This window comes from Hyalella azteca, unplaced genomic scaffold, assembly GCF_000764305.2.
Source record: "Hyalella azteca isolate HAZT.00-mixed unplaced genomic scaffold, Hazt_2.0.2 contig336, whole genome shotgun sequence".
NCBI classification, from domain to species: Eukaryota; Metazoa; Arthropoda; class Malacostraca; order Amphipoda; family Hyalellidae; genus Hyalella; species Hyalella azteca.
Genome location: NW_025930689.1, coordinates 89,413 through 112,867, shown reverse-complemented (window position 1 = coordinate 112,867; position 23,455 = coordinate 89,413). Strand labels below are relative to the sequence as shown.

At 44.7% G+C, this 23,455-nt stretch overlaps 1 protein-coding gene across 1 annotated transcript in view; it reads right to left on the bottom strand.

The window, feature by feature from the left end:
- Nucleotides 1–23,455, bottom strand: part of LOC108672708 — a 77,642-nt gene that overhangs the window by 39,221 nt on the left and 14,966 nt on the right. The window contains exons 2-7 of the mRNA XM_047885814.1: nt 15,501–15,595; nt 13,989–14,154; nt 13,462–13,726; nt 8,877–9,020; nt 4,462–4,490; nt 2,800–4,172 (exon numbers count right to left, since the gene is read on the bottom strand). Coding sequence (XP_047741770.1) covers nt 2,800–4,172; nt 4,462–4,490; nt 8,877–9,020; nt 13,462–13,726; nt 13,989–14,154; nt 15,501–15,594 — 2,071 coding nt within the window. The 5' untranslated portion in view covers nt 15,595. The remainder of the gene's footprint in view (nt 1–2,799; nt 4,173–4,461; nt 4,491–8,876; nt 9,021–13,461; nt 13,727–13,988; nt 14,155–15,500; nt 15,596–23,455) is intronic.

Here is a 23,455-nt window from a genome sequence, read left to right as displayed (position 1 = left end):
ACAGTGTCATGACACTAAATATATTCTTGTCTTAAAAAAGTATGTATAAATCACATGAAAATATTAATGATCCTTACCACGAAATAAAGTAGGGTACTCAGAGTTACTGCGAAAGACCGGTCAATAACCGATGATTTTTGTAGGGTTTTATTTTAGTTTGGTTTGGGGACTTGACGAGTGATTTTAGACCAACCAGATTTTACCTAATGTTGATATATAAACCTGCAGAAAACGAAATAACGGCAGCATTAGGAGCACTTCCCCCATGAAAAAATGCAGATGGAGAAATAATTGCAGAAAACGAATTAAATGCCACATTCAACATGCTTGCGGCATGCACGCAGATTGCAACTTGTACTGAGGAACAAAATCGAATGAAACGAACTTCGAGTCTTAAGGAGGAGCTGCAGGTAGAGCGAGGCTCTGTCTTAAGATGTCGAGACGAGCCTCGCCGGCTCTCACCTTATGCTGGTCTTAAGGGGTTGAGACGAGTCTCGTAAGGCCCTACGGTGAGGCTCGTCTCGGTGGCTTGAGACGAGCCTCGTAGGGCCTTCCGCTGAGGCTCATCTTTGTGGCTTGAGACGAGTCTCGTAACTTCAGTGAGGCTCGTCTCAGTGGCTTGAGACGAGCCTCGCAGGGTCTCCCGTTGAGGCTCATCTCAGAAGCTTGAGACGAGTCTCGGAAGACCCTCCGGAGAGGCCACTTTGCTGTTCCTTTGGCGGAGCCTTGGGCCACGACACTGCAGCGCTAGACAGCCGTAATTACAGCTGCTGTAATTTGCAGCGACTGCAACACTGGACTGATGCACAGCTGTAGCGACTGTAATTACGGCACATGCAACTGCAGTACTCGACTGAAATACAGTCAAGTTGCCGATTGAGGCAATCACACCCCGAGAACAACGGCCACTGTAGAGGCTGCATAACCACGCATGATTCTGCTGCTTTTTTAAATGAGTAGCAGGCGTAAAGTTGGATACATTTTGCAAATAAATATTCTATGTAATATGACCTATTAATCTTTTTTACACATTAATATCATTGTTCATTAACATACTAATTCAAATTTACAATAAATGAAGAGACCGTTATGTCTATGAAAATCGATATAATAACTTCTCATCCCGGACGGGCGGATTCAGTTCATAACTTGACTTATAATCCACAGATGAACTGAAGATGATTTCCAAGTCATAAGCTTGATGGTCGCCTTCCGACCCAAGATCCATTCTGAGGTCAGGTCGCTAACACAACACTCTACAACCTCGCGTAAAAGGCGGCATGCTACAAGCTGTTATTTGACGCAATTTAAACGGAGTGTCAATCCGAACCTTCAATTGCAACGCCAGAAAACTTGCGAGCTCAATTTGCGAACATTTTTCCAGGACTGTCCAGCGGACACGATGGACTGAGTGGCAGTTTGCGACGCGGAACGAGTGCTGGAACTGCAGACGCAGCCGTGACGAACGCTGTGAGATGTTGTCAGCTTCCGCTGTCTGTGTCAACAACTGGCGGCAAGCGCGTAAAATTATGAGAAAATACTGTTTAAAGTCCTTCATGGACTCTGATCCGACGGTTGTAGGATAAGCTTCAGGGATTCTCAATAATTTAGCAGTCAACTAAAACGGACTTTGGGTGGAGACAGAATGAGCGTCAACACGCATGTTTGCTTTATCAGAATTTGATCAATATTTACAATGCAAAGAATGAAAAAATACAATTGAAAGCTTTAGTGGCTAGTATCTCAACCGCATCTGAACAAGAAGAAAGTTTCACACGCTCACATATAGCGCTCAATTGTTGGGCTTATGTCTCAGCCGTTTATATACACGTTAATCTTCAAGATAGTAATTCAGGGCGCGATATACGAGTGCTTTAACAACTCGAGCTTCCGGCGACATTAGGAGTGGCAACCGGATTACTTTAAATATCCTCTAGCGACACGCCATTCTTATGATTATAACGACACCCGACGCAGGCGCTGCTGCAGGCGCAGTGGCGCTATTGAGGAAGTGACTTGATGGGCGGGTGTAAGGAGCAGGCGAGGCAAGGCAAGGCTTTACTGAATACAGAAAATGATACAAAATTAGTAGGGATGGATGTTTAGGAAGTGGGGAAATTATTGTACGAAATTAAGATCTTGATAGAACAAAAATTGCAGTATTCGCTGCAAAAAAATTACAAATTAGGCCCTCATTATGAAATTTACCTATTAAATGCAATCGATAGCAAAAATAGAGATAAAAATATTTGATAGTTCTTGGTATCTCTTGTGAAAACATTTAAAACCCATTTTCGATTGAATTTGTCGGTGAATATTGTTTATATTGTTGATAAACGATTGACAACAGTATCAATAATGGCCCATTTACGCATTGAGTATCACTCAGAAGCACCGGGAGTGAATATCTGAAGTGAATATATACAAAATATAAGCAAAACATTCGCAGGCATCATGATACACATTGGAAAACAACATGAGGCATTGTCTGGTCAAAAGTAAGTATGATGCGCAACCAACACAAAGAACATCACTCAACATCAAAAGAAAGTATGATGCGCAATGAAGAAAAAAACATGACTCAACATCAAAAGTAGGTATGATTCGCAGCCGACAAAAATAACACCACTATACATCAAAAGTAGTAAGTATGGTTCGCAGCCAACAAAAAGAACACCACTCAACATCAAAAGTAAATGTAGTGCGCGGCCAGCACAAAGTACACCAATCAACATCAAAAGTAAGTATGATGAGCAGCCAAAAAAATTACACCACTCAACAAGTAAAGTGAGTACTCACCATCGGTGGCCATGACGGCGAGCATCTCGCCCCCGCGAGCCTCGAAGCTGATGCCGTCGAGCAGATGCGACCGGTCCTTGGAGCTCCTGTTGTCGTAGACGAGGCCTCGGACCTGCACGTGTGGCCCCTTGGTGCCCACGAGGCCGTTGCTGATGTTGCCCGGCCCGATGGTGCCAGAGATGCCCACGCCATCTTCGTTCCAGACCGCGTCACGAGGGAAGAGCTTGTCGTTGAGCATTGGGGGCTCCCGGTACACGCCTCCTTCGGGAGGCTGGAGGCGAGAGAGAGACGTGTAGTAGGGGGAAGTGGGAGGGTTCATGGGTGGGGCAGGTAGTCTTGGGGAGGCTCTATGCTCGGGCATGACTGGGAAAGACAAGCGGGGTTGAGACTCGGGTAAAACCTGCGCGTCGATATCATGCAGGTCAGGGTAGGAGATCGACGTGAGAGGGTAGGTCAGTTGGTTGAATTTAGGGCAGGATGCAGAGAGCTGTGGGTTCATCACGGAATGCTGGAACTGGAGGTTTCTTTGGTAAGGTGTCTGATGGTGATGACTGGGCACCTGGAACGAGGCAGAGTGGTGGAGACGTGTTGCCTGAGGAGCTTGTAGCGAGGAATGAAGGTATTGCTGAGACCCTGTAAACGCTCGCAGTGCCTGGTGATGACTTGAGGAGAACTGCTGTGGTTGGAGATACTCGTGTGTCTGAAGGTATTGTGGAGAGTCCGGATGCAGTTGTAGCGATAATGGCTGCTTGTATTGCACCATCTGAGAATAGTTTGGCCTGCTGTAGCTACTGATACCATAATGCGATGGCTGAACGAGCATAGAAGAGGAGTGTTGCAAAGTCTGAGCTCTAGGAACCTTTGAGGTCCTCTTAGGCATTGGCTGCTGGGAATAGGACTGCTGAGAATGAGAACTGCTGAAGGATGAGGAGGCGAGAAGAGGCTGGGTCTGCACTGAGTATCCGCCATTGTGGACTTTGGTGCTCACGAGTCTGGGGAGCGTGTAGCCGTCAGGGAGGGAGGGCAAGACACTGCCATTACCGTGGACATCGCTGCCATCTCGGGCCAAACGCCTTCGCCTCACGCGCTGCTTCAGCTGGGCCATGTTGTGATAGTCACTGAGGCCCCCAGCGTAGTGGCCGTATGGCAGACCGTGGGCGTATGAGGCACTGCGGTGCAGCTGCGTCACGCCACGCGCGCCGGTACTGGTGGTGCCGGGCACAGCAAACGATGCCGTGCGCAGTGGAGGAGCCGCCGCGGAGCCGCCGACGCAGCGGCTACTGCTGCGCTGCAGCGACGACCGCATCCTAGGACGCCGCTCCACCATCACTGAGCGGCCTATGCCTACTGTACACTTTACCTTCACACGTTCGCTGTGAGATTGTTGCAGTAGAGCTTGTTATAAAAAAATATTTGACCAAGAAAACTAGATTTTTTCTGCAAAATGTAAACTTTTTATTCGTATAAAAAAATCCATAACAATGACATTTAATCAACAATACGTTTTCGAATGAAGTGTCACTAAGTTATATCGTGTGATCATAGCATGAACTTGAATTTATTTCGAGATAAAATTGCCTATTTCTGCCGAATAGGCTTTAATAATAATAATAATCTATTAAAATAATATGACTGTTATAATAATCACAGCAAGTCTACTACCTCGCGTCCCGCATCATCTGATATGCTTCCTAGCACAAGGGACGAGGGGTCAATATACTCAACAAACGCTATGAAGAAAATCGTTTCAATCCGAAAATTTTAATTCTTAGTCGGAATCACAATGCCCAAAATGTGTCGTTATTTGGACTGTTGAGAGGAAGCTGTACTTTGAATTATCTTTAGAAGCAACGACCAACTAAAGCTGGTCAAATATAATCAAGAGATCCAGCCAATCAATATGAAAATAAATAATAATTATGCTGGGCCATTAGTCTAAATGAGGAGCATGAAATGTATGGAAATTTGTGGCAAGTTTGTGTGTTACGCGACAGCAAAATTACTTGGCATTTTTAAAATATAGTACTCAATGGGATCTAGAGGCCGAATTTTCAAAACCAACGATGACGTCGTGATCTAAACTGCTATTTACAGACGATATTTTTACGAAGTCCATCAAACACAAAACATGATCCGAATATTATACCTCAGCTCACAATTATTATAATATTATTATTGTACATAATACAATTTTCTACGCTCCGAAACTTAGTGCAGCGCACGACTATAAGGGCGATGAAGTTCATTAATGAAATTAGCTTACTACTCATTTCTGATTCGTTGAAATTTCACTTCAATAGTGCTCATGATAGCGAACTTTTAATATCACATGGCAGATTTCTTCAGTAATCAAAATAGCTTTACACGTAATTTAATTGCCTTAATTCATGTTGGGCTCATTTTCTCCTATGAATAGTTCGTGGAATCTAAATCATTTACATCGAACAGTCACAAAACCGAGGTCCAGTTTCTGAGTTCAGAGGGCTACTTGTTAATGAGAGCGAGGCAAAACAATTACATGGACAACCTAGTGACCGCTCGAGGGTCAACACTGCGGCGGCAGATGGCCCAACAGACATCACTGGGACACTGAAGTTGCGGCCACCGACACATCCACATTCGACCGAGGCCGCCGGTACACTGAGGCCAGAGTCGGCGCAGCAGACTTACAGGCTGTCAGCGCCACCGAGGCAGCTGAGCCGGCATCAGCGATGGCGCAAGGCATGGCGTGGCAGCCTCTGCGCCAGCAACTCGAAATCTGTGATCAGTTGGCTCGGCCTCGATCAGCCACCGATACACAGCCTTAAATAAATGTGCATTGTCTAGTCAGATTGCAGCGCCTCAAATAAATGTGCCTTGTCTAGTCAGATTGAAAAGCCTGATATAAATGTAACTTGGCCCCAGCCAGTAATACTTACTGAGCCGCAAATACCGACCTCAGATTTTTCTATTTTTACGATCAAATCAAATGAATTTGTACGAAAAATATACAGGGATTGAAAGCTCCTTCATTATATACTTCATGTACATTTGAACTTCAATTTAAGTTTAATATAAGATCTAATCTATTAATATTATTTGAGTTTTTGTGATTGAATTTGTAGGCATCATATATACATAGTACAAACATGGATATTTTCGACTTAACATTATGTCCATTAATGAATAAATGTTAATTTGTAAAACATTCATTCATGAAAACAACAATCGAGGGTGCATGAATGATGATGAAGAATATTTTACGGAATGTAAAGTTGACGTCCATGCTGTTCAGGATGTGCAGGAGCAGCCTGAGACCCGAATAAAGTGGGAGTGTGTGTAAATTGGAATTGTTCAACAATTATCAAAACGATCACACTTGCTCACAATGATGTGAACGAGGTTCTTTTGTGTCCATGATGTGAACGAGGTTTGTCGTTCCCATGAAGTGATTAAAGCTTGTTGTGTCCATGATATGATCGAGCCCTGTTGTGTCCAGGTATTATGTAAAACGTGGTTAGGTTTGAAGAACCATCAACCAAGTGTTTTCGGGAGCCACGATAGTTTCAAGCTCGGGGTGGACAAATCATTTGATTGCAGATTATGTGGTTGATTGACCAAGCTGGTTGGGAATTGTATACTTGGGTCCTTTGAGTCTGAATCAACCTAAAACTGTTGCTTTTGCATCATCTAAAACTGTTGCTAAAACTTGCTTTTGGGCTCTGGCAGGTTGGAAACCTGGATTGTTACATTTAAATGGAGAAGTATCTTTGCACAAAGTCTTAGTTGCCTCACTGATGCCCGAAGGAAGTGTGGTCGAATGATTAGAAAGGAAGATCAAAATCGAAAATTGAAAACCTTGGGATAACCGGAAGGATAGGGAATATTTAAATAAAAAATTATATTCCTCTCCTTGGAGGAACGACTTGTGGCCCTCACCACCGACTGCATTGACCACCAAAGACCGTCAAGATAACGACGTGAAGTCGTCTTGATTAACCATACCGGACACCACAAACTGCCTGGAAATTCGGACGTGTAGAGATTGCGAGCAACGCTGGCGCTGGTGAGAAGACAGCTCCATCGTTTCGCGCTCTAACGCCCCTGTCAAGACGTGCCATTCATATGGATCTCGTAGGCCAGTGTTCTCTTCACCAAGTGTACTGATCAAATCTTTAAATGGTACTCTGGAAGACACTTTGATTTGGTACATAAAGTAGTTTAGTAAGTACCATTAATTGCATAGTATATTTGAGAAATGTTTTAGTATATTTGAGAATAGTATATTTGATAAATGTCGCGTATAGGTAGAATGTTGTTGTGTTGCGGGGGAATTATAGTACTTCGGTCGAATACATTTGGGAATTTTGTGTGTGTTGTTTTAGACTTATTTACAATCATCACTAAGCAAAGAATGGTGGACTCCACCAGTCGGAAAACGCAAGCCATGTTCATTCATCACTAAGCTGTGTTCGGTGAAACATGTGATAACTAGGTTATTAATGTAGACTAGCTTTCCCACCTCAACATGACCAGCAGGCGAACCCATTAGCTTATTCCAGAACTATTCGAATTTTTCAAGGGCAGAATTTTGAGGCAAATTCCGAGATTCGTTCTCGATTCACAACGCACAGTCAACTGTAGCAAAGGTATTCATTCTCTACATCTACGATGTGAGCCCTGGTGATTGATCATCACTACATTTAATAAAGAATAATTGTTGTCTCCAATGTCGAGACAACTGCGACGTAGTCATCGAGGTATGAAATTGGTGACGTTGCCAAAGCATTCGTCACCGCGAGGAAATTTATGGGCGCATCCAGGATTTAGATTATAGGATCTATAAGGCATGGTAACACATAACGCAGACTAAGAATAACAAGGATCTTGAATACGATCTAGAGACACGGTAATGCATAACAAAGACTACATAGGCAAGTATCTAGTTCGCGATCTAGAGATATGATAACGTATAACAAAGACTGCTTATAACTAAATAAACTAGAATCCTATCTAGAGACAAAATGGCGTAGAGCGAAGACTATTTATAAGATTAACTAGGCTAGATCAAGATCTGGACATGATAACGCATCAAGAAGACCAAATAATACACATATGTTACTCAAGATCTAGTGACATTCTTAACAAAGTTTAGAAATAGATCTGCTTTCCTCCGAATGTTCAGGAGAATACAATAATAATTTGATCTGAAAAGGAGTCAGACAATATATGCAACGACATGAATACTACAATTTTTATATAATTATTAGCACAATAAATGTAATTCAAAGACACATCGTCAATTCATAGCCTATAATAATGACATAAATGAAGGCATTCAAAACCATAATTGTTGAGACCGCCCAGCATCGTGCCATGCAGTAACTGTGCAATAGTTGCAGGTAGAAACAATGGTCATTGTCAAAATAAATTTCCGACCTAATTTGTCAGCCTGTAGTTTAGAAACATTTAATAAATAGAATGCGCGCCGGAGGTTTTTGAAGTAGGTACCAGCAATACAGAGAACAGTGCAAGAAAATTTTGATTTCGATAATCGAGGTCGACGACACATTCATACGTGGTTAGCTGCTCTTCTTCCTAACATTGGCTTCAATTAACCTTTCTCCCACAACACGCACTAAGCATGATCTCACTGGTGTTTTTAATATTGCTCACTAAAAATGGCAACTATTTAGTCAATTAGTTGCGATATTTCATCAGCTCAGACACTATGCACTAGTGGCTCCTTGAAACAGAGGAGAGAAACAAGACAACTCGAACTGTTAGCGAATAAATGTGTTGTTAGCTTAAATAAATTAGTTATTCAGTCATTAAAATGCTAACGAAATCTCAAATTTGACGATATTTTAGAACATATTTGTGGCAGTATTTCAAGCAATGCTTGATGGCCAAAACAGAGGGCTCAGTAACTCAGCATCCTTCAAATTTTGTGGCCAAGTCCGGAGAAAATTGAAAATGACTGGCAGGCAAAAAAGCACAAGGATCTGAGATAAATTAGTAGTTTCTATCTGCCAGCATAACACTACACGGTAATATGATGATCACAATCCCGAACAAAACTAATACGATGCTCTAACCTGGTTAAAGATGGCGCCGTTCTGTCGTGAGCGTCGCGACTGTCGGGAGAGCAGCGACATCTGCGAGCCCGTAAGCTTGCTGCTGCGCCCCCCACGGCGGCGGCCGAACTCCGGCGCCGCAAGCAGGTTGGCTTCACTCGAACTCTGGGGCGGGCAGGAGGAAGGAGGGTTAAGGATGGCATTGAAGTGGTGGCAGCAAGCAAGCTTCACTCGAACTCTGTGGCGGGCAGGAGGAAGGAGTGTTAAGGGCGGTATTGAAGTGGCGCTAGCAGATTGGCTCTACAAACGGGCAGGAGGAAAAATGTCAGTCATATAGCGATGAACATAAACACGCAGAAATTAGAAGTTATGAAGCTACTAAAAGAAATTGTGACCAATTTTAGTATAAATTAAATTCCCAGCCATTTTAATCGTTTTGCATATTGAAGGAGTAAATCCAACTTGAATACTTTAACAAAATTTTAAATAACCAAGAACTAATTTGACGATTAAACATGAAAATGTAAATGACAATAATCTAAATTTAACTGTATCCAATATCACATAGTTTTTCATATTCATTGATGAATAAGTTTTATATTTCCAAACAATTGAGAGATGAGATGCAAAAAAAGTCTTCATAAAATGTTCTTAGGAAAATGAAATTGCTTCACATTTTGAAGAAATTCTGCAAAATGCTCAAATTTTCATTCTGAAGAGCGGTAGATGGTGAGACTATGTACGAAAGATGATTGGTGATCGGCACAGAAAGCATTACCTCCAACACGAATAAATTAAATATGATTTAAAATGATAGCTTGACCATTGAAGGGTTATGTTCGATAAAGATGCAGTGCTAGGAGGATGGTATCACGATAACTTCATGACATGTAAGTGCCAATATGATTGAGAGATGTTAAGTTAAAATAGCCTCAAAAGGACCATGTGTCACAGCCACACTGACCCCAATATGTAAAAAATAGGAGCGTGGTATACGTCGCGTGCTTGCTCGTCTATATTTGTATTGCAGTTAAATAGTGAATTTATTTATACATACAGGGTCATCGATATTTAGCGTTACATTTTTTTCAAAATCAATTGTTGATAATTGTCCTCGATATTTGTCATTTGTTTTACACCTTCTCATTAATCTTTATCATTATTTATCATTTATCATCTTTATTTATATCGACTAACTTATTATCTACGTTGAACGATTGGACTCGCCTGCTGGACGAAAGGGAGCCAGTGGATGCATTGTACCTCGATTTTGCCAAAGCATTTGACAGTGTTCCGCATGAGCGGCTGTTGCGTAAAGTGAAGTCCTTGGGGAGTGAGGGAAACGTACTCCAATGGATCAGAGATTTTCTAGTAGGTAGACGACAACGTGTCAGTATTAACGGAACCGTGTCAGACTGGGCATCAGTGCGCTGTGGCGTGCCACAAGGAAGCGTCCTGGGGCCTATTTTGTTCGTTGCTTTTATAAATGATCTGCCAGAAGTAGTGTCCAGCGTGTGCTCCATGTATGCCGACGACACAAAAGTTTATAATACAGTGAAGAATGTGTCAAATAAAGCGCAATTGCAAGATGATCTTGACAGCTTAGTTAACTGGGCTGATACGTGATAAGTACTTCACCTCGGGAAGAACAATGAACAGCAAGATTACAGTATGAGAAGACATGGTTGCAACGAGAGAGTAATGATTGAAAAGTCAAGTGTGGAAAAAGATCTCGGAGTTTATGTCGACAAGGAGCTGAAATTTTCTAAGCATGTTGAAACGCAAGCTAACACATCCAACAAACTTCTTGGACTAATCAGACGCTCATACGAGTTCCTAGATGCAGAAGCGATGAAGCAGTTGTTTGTTGCCGTCGTACGCCCGAGTCTAGAGTATGGAAACGTTGTGTGGTCACCGAGATTTGAAAAGGACAGAAATTTAATAGAGAATGTTCAAAGACGTGCAACAAGGATAATTCCAGGCTTGAAGGGCAAGTCCTATGAAGAAAGATTGAAGATTATGAAGCTTCCAAGCCTCAGTTATCGACGTCTGCGTGGGGACCTCATTGAAGTATACAAGTATACTCATGGTCTATACAAGGTCCCTGAAGGGTTACTAGAATTTGAAACAAGAACCAACACCAGGGGCCACGGCTATAAGCTAAAAAAATTGCGCTGCAACTTCTCCACGCGACAAAATTTTTTCTCGCTTCGAATCACCGACATGTGGAACAGCCTCCCCGATGACATCGTTGGAGCTCCAAGTATGAACGCGTTCAAGAACAGACTAGATAAAGCAATGGAAAAATATATGTTCAGATTTGAAATGCCTAGCTCCTTATCGAACCCGGTGGAAGTCTAGTAGCTTCTTCAAACTATCGCCAGTCATGAAAAGATCCGATCAAATGATACGAGTTTAGATCTATGAACAAGGCACGAAAAGGAAAAGAATCGGCGACAGGCCACATCAGGCCTACATTTCAGCGCCGACATCATTATGTTATGTTATGTTATGTTTATGGTGTCAAAAAAACACCAACTGTCTGCTCAAGTTGTTGAAAAACGCCTCCAAAGATCCAAGATTCTTCTTTCCCGCATTCATGATGGCACGCTGCCAAACCTCGTTTTCAGTCATGAGAAGATATCCAATGTTAAACACCACTTCAACTCCCAAAAAGGTCAAATTTGGTCGAAGAATGGGGACGAAGGATCCCGTGTGGTGGCTAGGAAGCAATGCCCGACCTCAGTGATGGTCTGGGCAGCCGTAACAGAGTCCTCAAGGAGTCTCCTATTTTTTGTTGACAAAGGGGTGAAATTGAATCAGAAGAACTATCGAGATGCCATATCCTTGTTGGTGCATTGTTGCCCTGGGCACGAAAGCACTTCAAAAAACGTCCCTGGTCGTTCCAGCAGGACTCTGCACCATCCCATGGGGCCAAATCGATTCAGGAGTGGCTGTCCGCGAATGTTCCCCACTTCATTACCAAATATGAATGGCTCCCATCGTCACCCGATCTGAATCCTCTGGATTTTGGGATCTGGTCATACCTTGAGAGCAAGGTCTCGACCATTCACCATCACAGTTTGGACGCCCTAAAGGTCAAACTGCTGAAGGAGTGGACCAAAATCCCGCAGAGTGTCATTCGTGACTCGTGTAAGGCTTTCTCTAAGCGTCAACAACTCGTTATTGATGCAGATGGTGGACATATTGAATGAAATTGTGGGAATTGTATCTCTGAACCTCTGCCTACATAATTACATTTTCAAACAGTCACAATTGTGTTTCATTTCATAGTTCTAACCACTCAAAGTTGTAACGCTAAATATTGATGACCCTGTACAGTGATAGTATAGTGGAAATTTTCTTATTTCATTAGTGAGAGTGACTGGATTGATCAGCTATAAGTGTGAGAAAGATCGCATTTACATCATAAATTATCTCCAGTCAACTGATGCCAAGAACTGACGGAACGTGGCACTAGAGGGTGTCAAATAAAATATAGGAGGCGTCCTCGACAAAATAACTTATTATATCTCTAAACTACAAATTGATCTGATCTAATTGTTTTATTAAAATGAAGCAAATTTCGGGGAATTTTATGTTTTTTCCTGTTCGTTCCTTTCTTGCAATGAGCAAAATAAGAAAGAACAGAAAAATTTCTCTTTGAGCAAATAGTTTTTCTATTTCTCTATATTCAATAAGAGGTTCAACCTAGTCACAAAACCTGGAATTATTCGAAAAAAATTACTGCATTGAGAAAAAATATAATTAAATTATGTTAATTTAATGGGAAAATACAATGAACTAGAATGTCAGTGACATTTTTGTTGGAATCCTTGTATACTGTAGTTGCTAGGATAGCAGAAGTTTTCGCAGCTTAGAGAGACGTAGAACATAGAAGATCGAAATAGATAAACAGCGACAAAAAAAAGTATAGATGAAGAGCAACAGAAAGTAATAAGAAATTGATGAAAAACAGAATTGAAGAAGGTTGTTTCCATAGAAAACTACGAGAGGAAGCTGCCTGCACGGTAGTATGTCAGCCGTCCGTAAACGAGTGTACGTATAATGGTTGGACAGTCGAGGAAGTCAGAAAATCTCAAATCAAGACTTAAATTTCGCAATAACGTTACAAAAATTTTGATGGATTAATTATTATTCAATTCTACTTGCATCATTCACACAATTATAAAAAGCCGTGCAAAATTGGGGATGCCAATTGTGGTGAACATGTCTACTGACGAAGGTGCGGGCGTGGGGGTGAAGACAGAAGACAACAAATCTTGGGTCTCCTGATGGGGGTGTGGATGTGGGGTGTGAGGACAACAAACCTTGGGTCTCCTGATGGGGGTGTGGATGTGTTGGGGGAAGAGGAGGACAACAAACCTTGGGTCTCCTGATGGGGGAGTGGATGTGTGGAGGGAAGAGGAGGACAACAAACCTTGGGTCTCCTGATGGGGGAGTGGATGTGTGGAGGGAAGAGGAGGACAACAAACCTTGGGTCTCCTGATGGGGGAGTGGATGTGTGGAGGGAAGAGGAGGACAACAAACCTTGGGTCTCCTGATGGGGGAGTGGATGTGTGGAGGGAAGAGGAGGACAACAAACCTTGGGTCTCCTGATGGGGGAGTGGATGTGTGGAGGCAGAGGGGAGCTCCAGTCCCTGGCATGGAGCAGGTCAGGATTGCTCTTGCTCCTGGTGTAGCGGTCGGCGCGCCCCAAGGAGCCCCGGCCTCCCCGCCTGTGTCCCCCGTCGTCGCTGGAGTCGTAGCCGCTGCTGGCCTCGCGCCCCTCGTTGGGGGGGAAGACGCGTGGAAGACCAAACTTGAGGTACGTGTACATGTTCGACCCCAGCTCGCTCTTGGGGGCGTATCTGGGGGCGGGGGCAGGGTTAAATGATGTTTGGGGAGTGGGGAGACACGGTTAATGTTTGGGGAGTGGGGAGACACGGTTATGATTCACTAGTTAGCATCTTCTTGCGCACAGGCGCTATTTGTGCAATCAGCCATGACACCAGCTTATGGCATGTATAAAACTAATCCGAGTATTTGGAACTATATAATATAACTAAGAACTATGCATATAACTAATCCCCCAGAGGTAAGCCAGAAGGGGAAGAAGCGCTGCCCCAGCACCTGGGGTTGTTGAGGATGGCCTGCACGGTGGCCTCCTTGAGGAGGAAGTTGCCGTAGGGCAGCGGCGTCTTGTCGCTGCTGCCCAGCGCTGAGTCCGTGAAGTCCGTGTTGAGGTTCTGGCGGTAGATGGACCACGCGTGCAGGTCCTCCGTCATGGTCGCCGGGTCTGGGGGCGTGCGGGAGAATTAGTGGGGTCTGGGGGAGTGCGGGAGGGTTAGTGGGGTCTGGTGGAGTGAAGGGTTAGTGGGGTCTGGGGGAGTGAGGGGGTTAGAGGGGTCTGGGGGTGTGACGGGTGTTGGTAGAAACTGAGGGATCGAGGGGGATAGTAGGGTCTAGGGGATTAAAGGAGGCTTAAAATAGGCCAAGAAGGCATGAAGGAAGATCTGAAAAATGTGTGTTGGCACAAGATGGCTTATGATGATCATGGCGCAGGATATGAACCTAGAGCTCCTGAAACGCTAGATCCTGGAGCATAAGGCGGTCATACTGGAAGCAAGGCCCTTAAACGCCGCATTCCAGGATTCAGAGCGCTAAAAAGGGCTTGGGGAAGTTCGGGGGGCAGGAAGGGCTTGAGGGATCTGAGGCACGAGGGGGCTTGGGGGTCAAAGGACATGATGATGTCCCAGAAGGCTGTGGGGACATTGTGAGGGCAAACATGGGACAGGAGAAGTGAGAGGGACTTTTGGGAGTGTGGGCGAATGATGGGGCTGTGGGGAGTCCGCAGTAAAAAGGGGTTTGGGGTTCTCTGAAAGCGAGATGGGGGAATGCGGGGGTCTAAGTAGGCCTAAAAACCTAAATAGGTTTTGGAAAACGAGAAGGTCAAAGGAGACTCATTGGCGTGAGGGGCATAGGGGGAGCTGAGAGTACAAAAAAGGGTGGTTGTTTGAATGAGACTTATGGCGGTTCTCGATGCACGAATGAGGATTTAGAGGTTTTAAATCAATAAAAGGACATGGAGGAACGCCAGGAGCTAGGCTGATATGCAGGTACGATAGGAGCTTAGGAGGTTCATGGAGGTCTAGGACGTACGGCGGCACAATAGGGGGCACACAAAGTCCGGGGCATGGTTGTGTCTTTTGGTCTGTAAAGGCCGTGAAGGTTTCGAAGCGCTATGGGGGGCTTTGTGGGGTTCTGGGGGCGAAATGAAGTCTTGGAGGATGAGGATTAGCTCAGGGAGGTTAGGAGGCTTGAGGGGAGTTTGAAATTTTGAGAGCGAGAGAACTTGAGGAGTCTAGAGGGTCAGGAACTCAGTAGTACGAGAGGAATTTAATACAAGTCTGGCAACGTGAAATGTCTATAAAAGTTAAGCGAATGTCCCGGTCAGTATTTTCGATTTTAAATAATTCAGCCAATACATACAGGGGATTCATATTTTGTCTCTATATTATTTTAACCCATTTTATTTAAAAAAAATCAAAGCTCTCTCCAGCCGTCTCTTGTCACTACCTCGATATAAAATAGGGAAATAATTCAAATAAAAGGCTGGAGCAAGCGATAAGATAAGGAACGTACGGAGTTGGTGGCGGGAGTGGCGGTGGTCGAGGACGGAGGAGTGCGGGATGCTGTAGCGCCGCGCCTCCCCTCCCCCCCACGCCTCACTGCTCATCCTGGGGGACATGAGAGAGAGTAGGTAAGGCAGGAGGCTAGTGATAACTAGTGTAGTGAAGTGATAACTAGTGTAGTGAAGTGATAACTAGTGTAGTGAAGTGGTAACTAGTGTAGTGAAGTGATAACTAGTGTAGTGAAGTGATAACTAGTGTAGTGAAGTGATAACTAGTGTCCACTGCATTGCAATAAGAGGCATCAAAATGAAATGATGATCATATTATTAGGGATAATATTTTTTTACTTTTAAAAATTACTGATCACTAATAGTAATTAAATTAAACTATGGTCAATAGTCATCGCGTCAACAATAACTGGTATAAAATCAGAATAAATGAAGACCATTAAATTGCTATAATATTTATTAAAAAAAGTGTTATTCATCTCAAATCTCATTCAAAGCAGCAATAACTCCATAAAGAAGTTTATATTCCTTTAGCAAGGGAGAATAAACTTCTCGTAAATAGCATGACTGATTTAATAAACTTGCATGTGACATCTGCCCAATGCTGCTATGTGCGGGCTCAACTTCTTGATTATCTTCAGCATCTCTGATCTGAACGCATAGTGCTGCACTATAGGGCATGGTGCTGCATGGTGCTGCATGGAGCATGCATGTTGCTGCATGGAGCATGCATGGTGCTGCATGGAGCATGCATGGTGCTGCATGGAGCATGCATGGTGCTGCATGGTGCTGCATGGAGCATGCATGGTGCTGCATGCATGGTGCTGCATGGTGCTGCATGGAGCATGCATGGTGCTGCATGGAGCATGCATGGTGCTGCATGGAGCATGCATGGTGCTGCATGGTGCTGCATGGAGCTGCATGGAGCATGCATGGTGCTGCATGGAACATGTATGGTGCTGCATGGAGCATGCATGGGGCTGAACAACTCATTATAATGAATGCAAGGTAACTAAGCGGCTGTGTTTACGACCAACGTGGATTGAATGTAGGAAGATTTTCCAAGCAATAATATGCAGAGAAGATAATTTCGATGGAACAGTCGTGCACGATCTTTTTTCGTGTTTTCATAAACGTTTAGTTTTTTAGTTCTATTCATTAGTATATGATACGGCATAGGATTACGAGATCAAGTCTGAATTTCTTATTGATTACAAGTACAAGTCCGTGGGTCACATATCTATCTCTAACATCTTTGGTTCACTGTCAGGATTGGCCGAAACGTTTTGCTCATAAATAAAGCATGCTTATCTACATCTTCACCTTCCAGACACAGCAATTGCGCTTCACACCAATAATGTAAACCACAACACCACCAAAACCGCCACCACCACCTCCGGTAACAAGGACGCGCGTGATGATGCCAATTTGCTTAGCTAAGCAACTCCACTCTTTGCTGCGCTGCGTGGGGGAGTTGCTCTCTGTGCTTAGGGGAGGAGTGCTGCTGCTGGGGGTGAAGGCAGTTGGTGCTCAGGGTGGTGACATGCAGTTGGTGTTGGGGGTGGTGGCAGTTGGTGCTCAGGGCGGTGGTAACTGGTAATTACATGAGTGTGTTGATGCTGGTGCTGGTTAATGGTGTTTTGATGCATAGCCGTGATTTTTAACTTACAGATCAATTGCAGCAGTATCGTGAGCGATCCTCTCCTGCTTGATTTGCTGTTTGTCCCCCGACCCCACGCATGGAGTATTAATTATTCGTCCTCGTACCTGTTTGTCCTCCTCCCCCACAAATGGAGTCCTATTTGTCCCCCATCCTGGCACAACATCTTGCGGCAGCGCAAAGTTCACTGAGAATTCAACTCAGAGTTCCATGCAGGTTTTTCTGTGGCGCGTTCTACTTCTATAGGTGCTTCTGCTGCGTGTACTGTTGGTTGCTTTGCCATTCCTGTTTATTCTGGCACTGCCCGTCCTTATTTGTTGTGCTACTGTACCTTTTTGACAGTTTTTGTTCTGACACTGCCGTTCCCGTTGGTTCTGGTACTGCTACCGTTAGTTCTGTTGGTGTTTTTGTTTGTTTCGGTGCTGTCCGTGTATGTTCCGGCACTGTGCCTGTTTGTTCCGGCACTGTCTCTGTCTATTTCGGTGCTGTCCCTGTTTGCTTCGGTGCTGTCCATATTTGCTTCGGTGCTGTCCCTGTTTGCTTCGGTGCTGTCCCTGTTTGCTTCGGTGCTGTCCCTGTTTGCTTCGGTGCTGTCCCTGTTTGCTTCGGTGCTGTCCATATTTGCTTCGGTGCTGTCCCTGTTTGCTTCGGTGCTGTCCATATTTGCTTCGGTGCTGTCCCTGTTTGCTTCGGTGCTGTCCCTATTTGCTTCGGTGCTGCCCCTATTTGCTTCGGTGCTGCCCCTATTTGCTTCGGTGCTGTCCCTATTTGCTTCGGTGCTGTCCCTATTTGCTTCGGTGCTGCCCCTATTTGCTTCGGTGCTGTCCCTGTTTGCTTCGGTGCTGTCCCTGTTTGTGCCGGCAAAGTTCCGCCTCTACTCGTGCGTGTTCCACGGCAGCAACTGCAGCTGCGGCGGTGAACGACCTCACGCAGGCCGCGTACGGCAACGATGCGACCCACGGGCTATCGTGGTGAGGCTTCCGGGCGGGGATATGGCGACCACGCAGCCGCTGCGTGCGGGGATATGGCGACCACGCAGCCCCTGCGTGCGGGGATATGGCGACCACGCAGCCCCTGCGTGCGGGGATATGGCGACCACGCAGCCCCTGCGTGCGGGGATATGGCGACCACGCAGTCGCTGCATGCGTGGCCTGCGTGCAAGTATTCCACCAAATTTACTTGATCACTTTTTTCTCTCACTATAGTGGAGAGAATAAATATGAACTTCAAATAAATCTCTTGCCCCAGCATGTTCACAGGTTCGTATACCGAAGGTTTCTTGGAGGATGCCGTAAAATAATAAATAATCCATACAATACTAAATATATGTCCAGCCAAACGTGTCGCAAGGCGTCGTCCGAAGCCTGGAACTTCGTTGGCTGAATTTGCAATTTTTTATCCAATTATCGGATGCGGCCTCAGTCGCTACCTCCATCCCTCCCTTTCCCCAACCCTCGTCCCCAGCGTGACTTGCATATTGTCCTCGCAGGGCATCACTCCCCACACTAAGTCCTCACTACAAACCATCTCCCTCAACAGTCTGGAGCAAACTCTTCCTCCAAGGGTCTCCACCAAACTCCTTCACCGAACGTTTGCTGGTTGATGGCAGATTGATTATTTTCTGCGGAGTTTTCAATGATAACGCGCATGCTTTGAAATCCAATTTTGCGTGAGAAAATGCGCAGGCTTGGCCGCAAAAACTGGCGCTACCGTGAGAAGCTGAGCTTCTCCACGCATGGCAGTAACGAAATAAATTTGGGCGAGTACAGTTATGAGGAATATGTTGATATAATATAACTTTGTGTAGTAGAAAACTATGAGGCAGTACAGAATGAACAATAAAGTAATGCTCTTCGCGGTTGCTGACCGCAGCCTCTCAGCCTTAAGCTGGGCTAGCAGCAATTATTAAACTTACTCCCATATTACTTTTTTACGGCTCAAGGATTATTCTCAGCTTCGTGAATACATCGAGGGAACTTGTTCTCTTCCGGCGGATGTCTTGACTATGACCAGAAGGGCTAGATTCTGGCTTAGGAGTAGTGTTTCTGCCTCACGAGTAGCGTCCGCCTCTGACAAAAGAGAAGTCTCACTCTAATTCTTGAGTAGAATCTGACTCTAGTTTTAGAGTAGAGTGACTCTAGAGTAGAAGTGAAGCCTCTCTGACTCCGAACTGAAGTAATTGTATTTGACGAACTTAATTGCTTTAGATTCCTTTCGATTGTCATTCTTATTCATCCGTACGATAATGCTTTGTGGAAAGTGATCGTTTGGTCTCTATAGTTGGTGCAGCAGCCACTGCAACAAGGTGAAAGAAATAGCAAAACATAAGCAACAACCGCGACGCTACAGAAACAGAAAGTAACAGCAAAAGTTACACGAGAAGAGAAAAATAAAGACACAGGCAGTGGCTACAGGACAATAGAAACAAAGAACAGCAGCAACAGATACGACTATAAGCCCAGCCGTGGTTGGAGCAGGAGCTGGTATTTATATGTAGCATTCACACGATAGCTTCCATAGATGCGACTCAACCTGAGTCCGTACTATTAAAACTCGCTTAATTACACGTTGTGGACCATATACGCGGTAGCGGCCAATTTCGTGGCAGTGATCGGTTGGTTTAGCTTGAAAACCCGTCAGTGATTGACTGACGGAACTACGAGGGATATTCGGAAAGTAGTACCCGTTTGGGAATTGAACAAAACGTAAATATTAAATAAATATTAACTAATGTAATAAATATTAAATATTAACTAATGTAAACATGTTTATTAAAAAGAACATGTATTGCACTACTTCTTTACATAATCTCCGGACAAATTTAAGCATTTGATGTATCGTGTCACGAGTTTTTGTATAACAGTGTCATATGACTCCGCCGCCAGTGTTTCTGGGATCGGCAAGGTGTACTGCTCACCGATTTCATGACCCGTGGAGACACAATCAATGCCAATTTGCATATTGTGCAACATTAAAAAAAATTACGACGGGCAATTCAAAATCAACGGCGAGGTCTGTTGTCTACTGGCGTAAAATTGCATGGAAGCATCCACATTGGAGCGTCACGAGTAACGAAGCGACAGCCAATGTTACTTCCGGGGTATAACACTTGACGTACGTCGTCCAACGTCTCCCCCCGGGGTATAACATTTGACGACAGTCCCTGTCACCCCCCGGGGTATAACATTTGACGACAGTCCCTGTCACCCCCCGGGGTATAACATTTGACGACAGTCCCTGTCACCCCCCGGCGTATAACATTTGACATCTTCCAGTGAAAGTCCCACGCTTCGACTGCGTGAAGACAAAGCTCTGTCTTGTACCACATGCTGGACGTACAACACTAGAGACCAACAAATGTTCTCGGTAAACTATGAACTCATTGACCTCGGTGTACATTAGACGACCTTGTGACCTCAATGTACAGTCGATGTACTCTGAGAACTCGACGTACTATGTAAAATGATAGAGCAAAGAAAACCCTCCACCCCTGCTAGACTCTAACATCGGGCGAAAAGCAGCCAAAAACTAGCAGGGAAATTTTTGAGCTGCCGATAGTCAAATTTTTAAGCAAATGAAACCGTGAGACTCGGAAGAGATAAGATGTCGGCACTCCTGAGAAAGCGACAGCATGGGACTTGCAAGAGATAAAAGCGCTAACTTTTTTAAGGAGCTGTTCCTTAACGCCCTTATTGCCTTCGCTATCTCTGTTTTCTGCAGAGGGCAAAGAAAGAAACCGCTCCACGCACTGCTTATCACCCGGTAATCAGTTGGTTATCTTGCTATTCTCATGCCTCAACTTACGACGAATTTCTTCCGTACTTCGATGGTTACTTTCTCTTTATCATTGACATGTTCGAAAACAGATCATTACTATAGCGATTCTGTTTAAATGACTGTATGATTCATGAGATATTGACATAAAATACGATACTCACCGAAACGGCAGTGGTCATTAAAGTAATGCTCGTCACTAGTATAGTAAGGGTCACGAATTTTATTGTGGTCACCGAAATTACGATGGTCACAGAAATGGTGATGAGCATCAAAATTGTAGTCATCAGAGTTCTGCAGTTCAAAGTAGAGAATTAAGTGGTGACCGAAATAGTGGAGGTCACCGAATTGCTGTTGGTCTCAAAGTAATGCGGGTCTCAGGTGTGGTGCACGATGGTCACCGACGTAGTGGTAGTTACGGACATTGTGGTGATCACCAAAGGCTTGATGGTTTTTGATGGTTTCCTGAAATGAAGCGATACAAAAACACTTTGTTGTACCACCGAGAGTAAGTACCAGTGAAGGAGAGAGTGTGGGAGAACTGAGGGATATAGAGGGAGAGGGAGAGAGATAAGGAGGGAGAGAGATAAGGAAGGAGAGAGATAAGGAGGGAGAGAGATAGAGAGAGAGAGAAGGAAGGAGAGTGCGAGCGAGAGAGAGATACAGCGATACAGAGGGATGGAGAGGGAGAGAGAGTATGTGTGGAAGGTAGAGTGGAGAGATAAGGAAGCATTTAAGAGAATGGAAGTAGTCGCTCGCTGCAGGAATGTTCCATTGTTCGCTGCAGAAGGAACTCGGTGGAGGAGGGCCGGGGAGCTCCAGCAATTGCAACAAGTCTAATGAATGCAGCAAACCAACAATTTGAATAACTGCGGTAACTGCTGCAATTTGAATAACTGTAGCAACTACTGTAATTTTTATACTGAACCATCGGCAGCAAGTATAAATACATTAGCAACTGTAATTACTGCAACAACTGTAATTACTGCAGCCATTGTAACCACTTTGACTGCGCTGCAAGTGAGTTAATGGAATGCTGTTAACTCCGAAGCAACTAAAAAAGGTCGCAACGAATGCAGCAACGGCGCACATGTCACGATTTAGAAACAAAGTCCTGAGCCACAGTTAGTCGCGTGACCGATCAATAGGTAAGTAGTTTCTGAGAACTAGCGTCAGTTATCTAAATACAACAGTAAATTAATTCCCTATCTCTGCTAATTAGAGCCGCCCTAGGCAGAGGCATCAACTTCGTCAACTCCATCAACAGCGCCAACATAAACTGCTGCGATATATATGTACAAGATCAGCAACTGCATCAGCTGCACGACTGCCACTGCACCTCACTGCAGGAGCCACAATTCGCCATGCCGCAGTTTACCGCATTCTCCGCTTGTTTATACGGTTTAAGTTCCAGTTCTGTAGGTGCATGTGTTTAAATAGTATAAGTTTTACGAAGGTTTGAATCAAAGCACTGATGATCTCGGAGCCAGTGAGGCGTAACACATATGGCTCAGGGGTAACTCGAGTGACTCGTCTCTACAAAAAGCCCTGGTAATTACGAAGCACTTGGTGTTAGCGGCATCTGGTGGTCGCTAAATGAACTCGAGGCCTGCGAACTGTCAACAACATAACACAGAAAGAAGTTCGGAGCACCGCAATGGATGCGAAAATACTTGTGTGGCTTGAAAAGAAGATAAAAAACCAACATAGCCACAGGGCTTGAGAGCAAACCTTATTGATATTTTGAGACGTATTATAGGTGACCATGACATAACCGATGATCACCCGGCTTTTATTTGGCGACGATCTTTAACGGAGAATGTAAGAGAACCGCAATGCAAACAACCACACTCACGACTTGACCATAGAAAAGAGGAAGAAAGCAGTGCAACATTCACAATTTTGAAAGCAGCGCTCGTATCGCCAGCCAAAACGCAGACGATATACGAACAGACGCGAACACCTCACGGAGCGACTGGCATATGATACCAGGAATGGTTACTTCAGGGCGGAGGACGGTTACTGCCGTCATCACTGATGCTACTGTATCTCGGTAGCTGCCACGTAACAGTAGTACGGCCATTGTTTTCAGCAAAAGTTACTGTCAATTAGCGCGTTACGTTTACTGCCACCATCAGTAAGGTTACTGCCGCTGGCAGCACCTGAACTGCCACCGGATGTGCGGTACCGCCACCAGTGTCATGTTTTCGGCCAACTGCTGTACGGTTGCTGTCACTCGCTTTACAGTTGCTGTCATCCCTTGTACGGTTGCTGTCATCAGTTGTACGGTTGCTGTCAACCGTTGCACGGTTGCTGTCATCCGTTGCACGGTTGCTTGCATCCGTTGCACGGTTGCTTGCATCCGTTGTACGGTTGCAGTCATCCGCTGTACGGTTGCTGTCATCCGTTGTACGGTTGCTGTCATCCGTTGTACGGTTGCTGTCATCCGTTGTACGGTTGCTGTCATCCGTTGTACGGTTGCTGTCATCCGTTGTACGGTTGCTGTCATCCGTTGTACGGTTG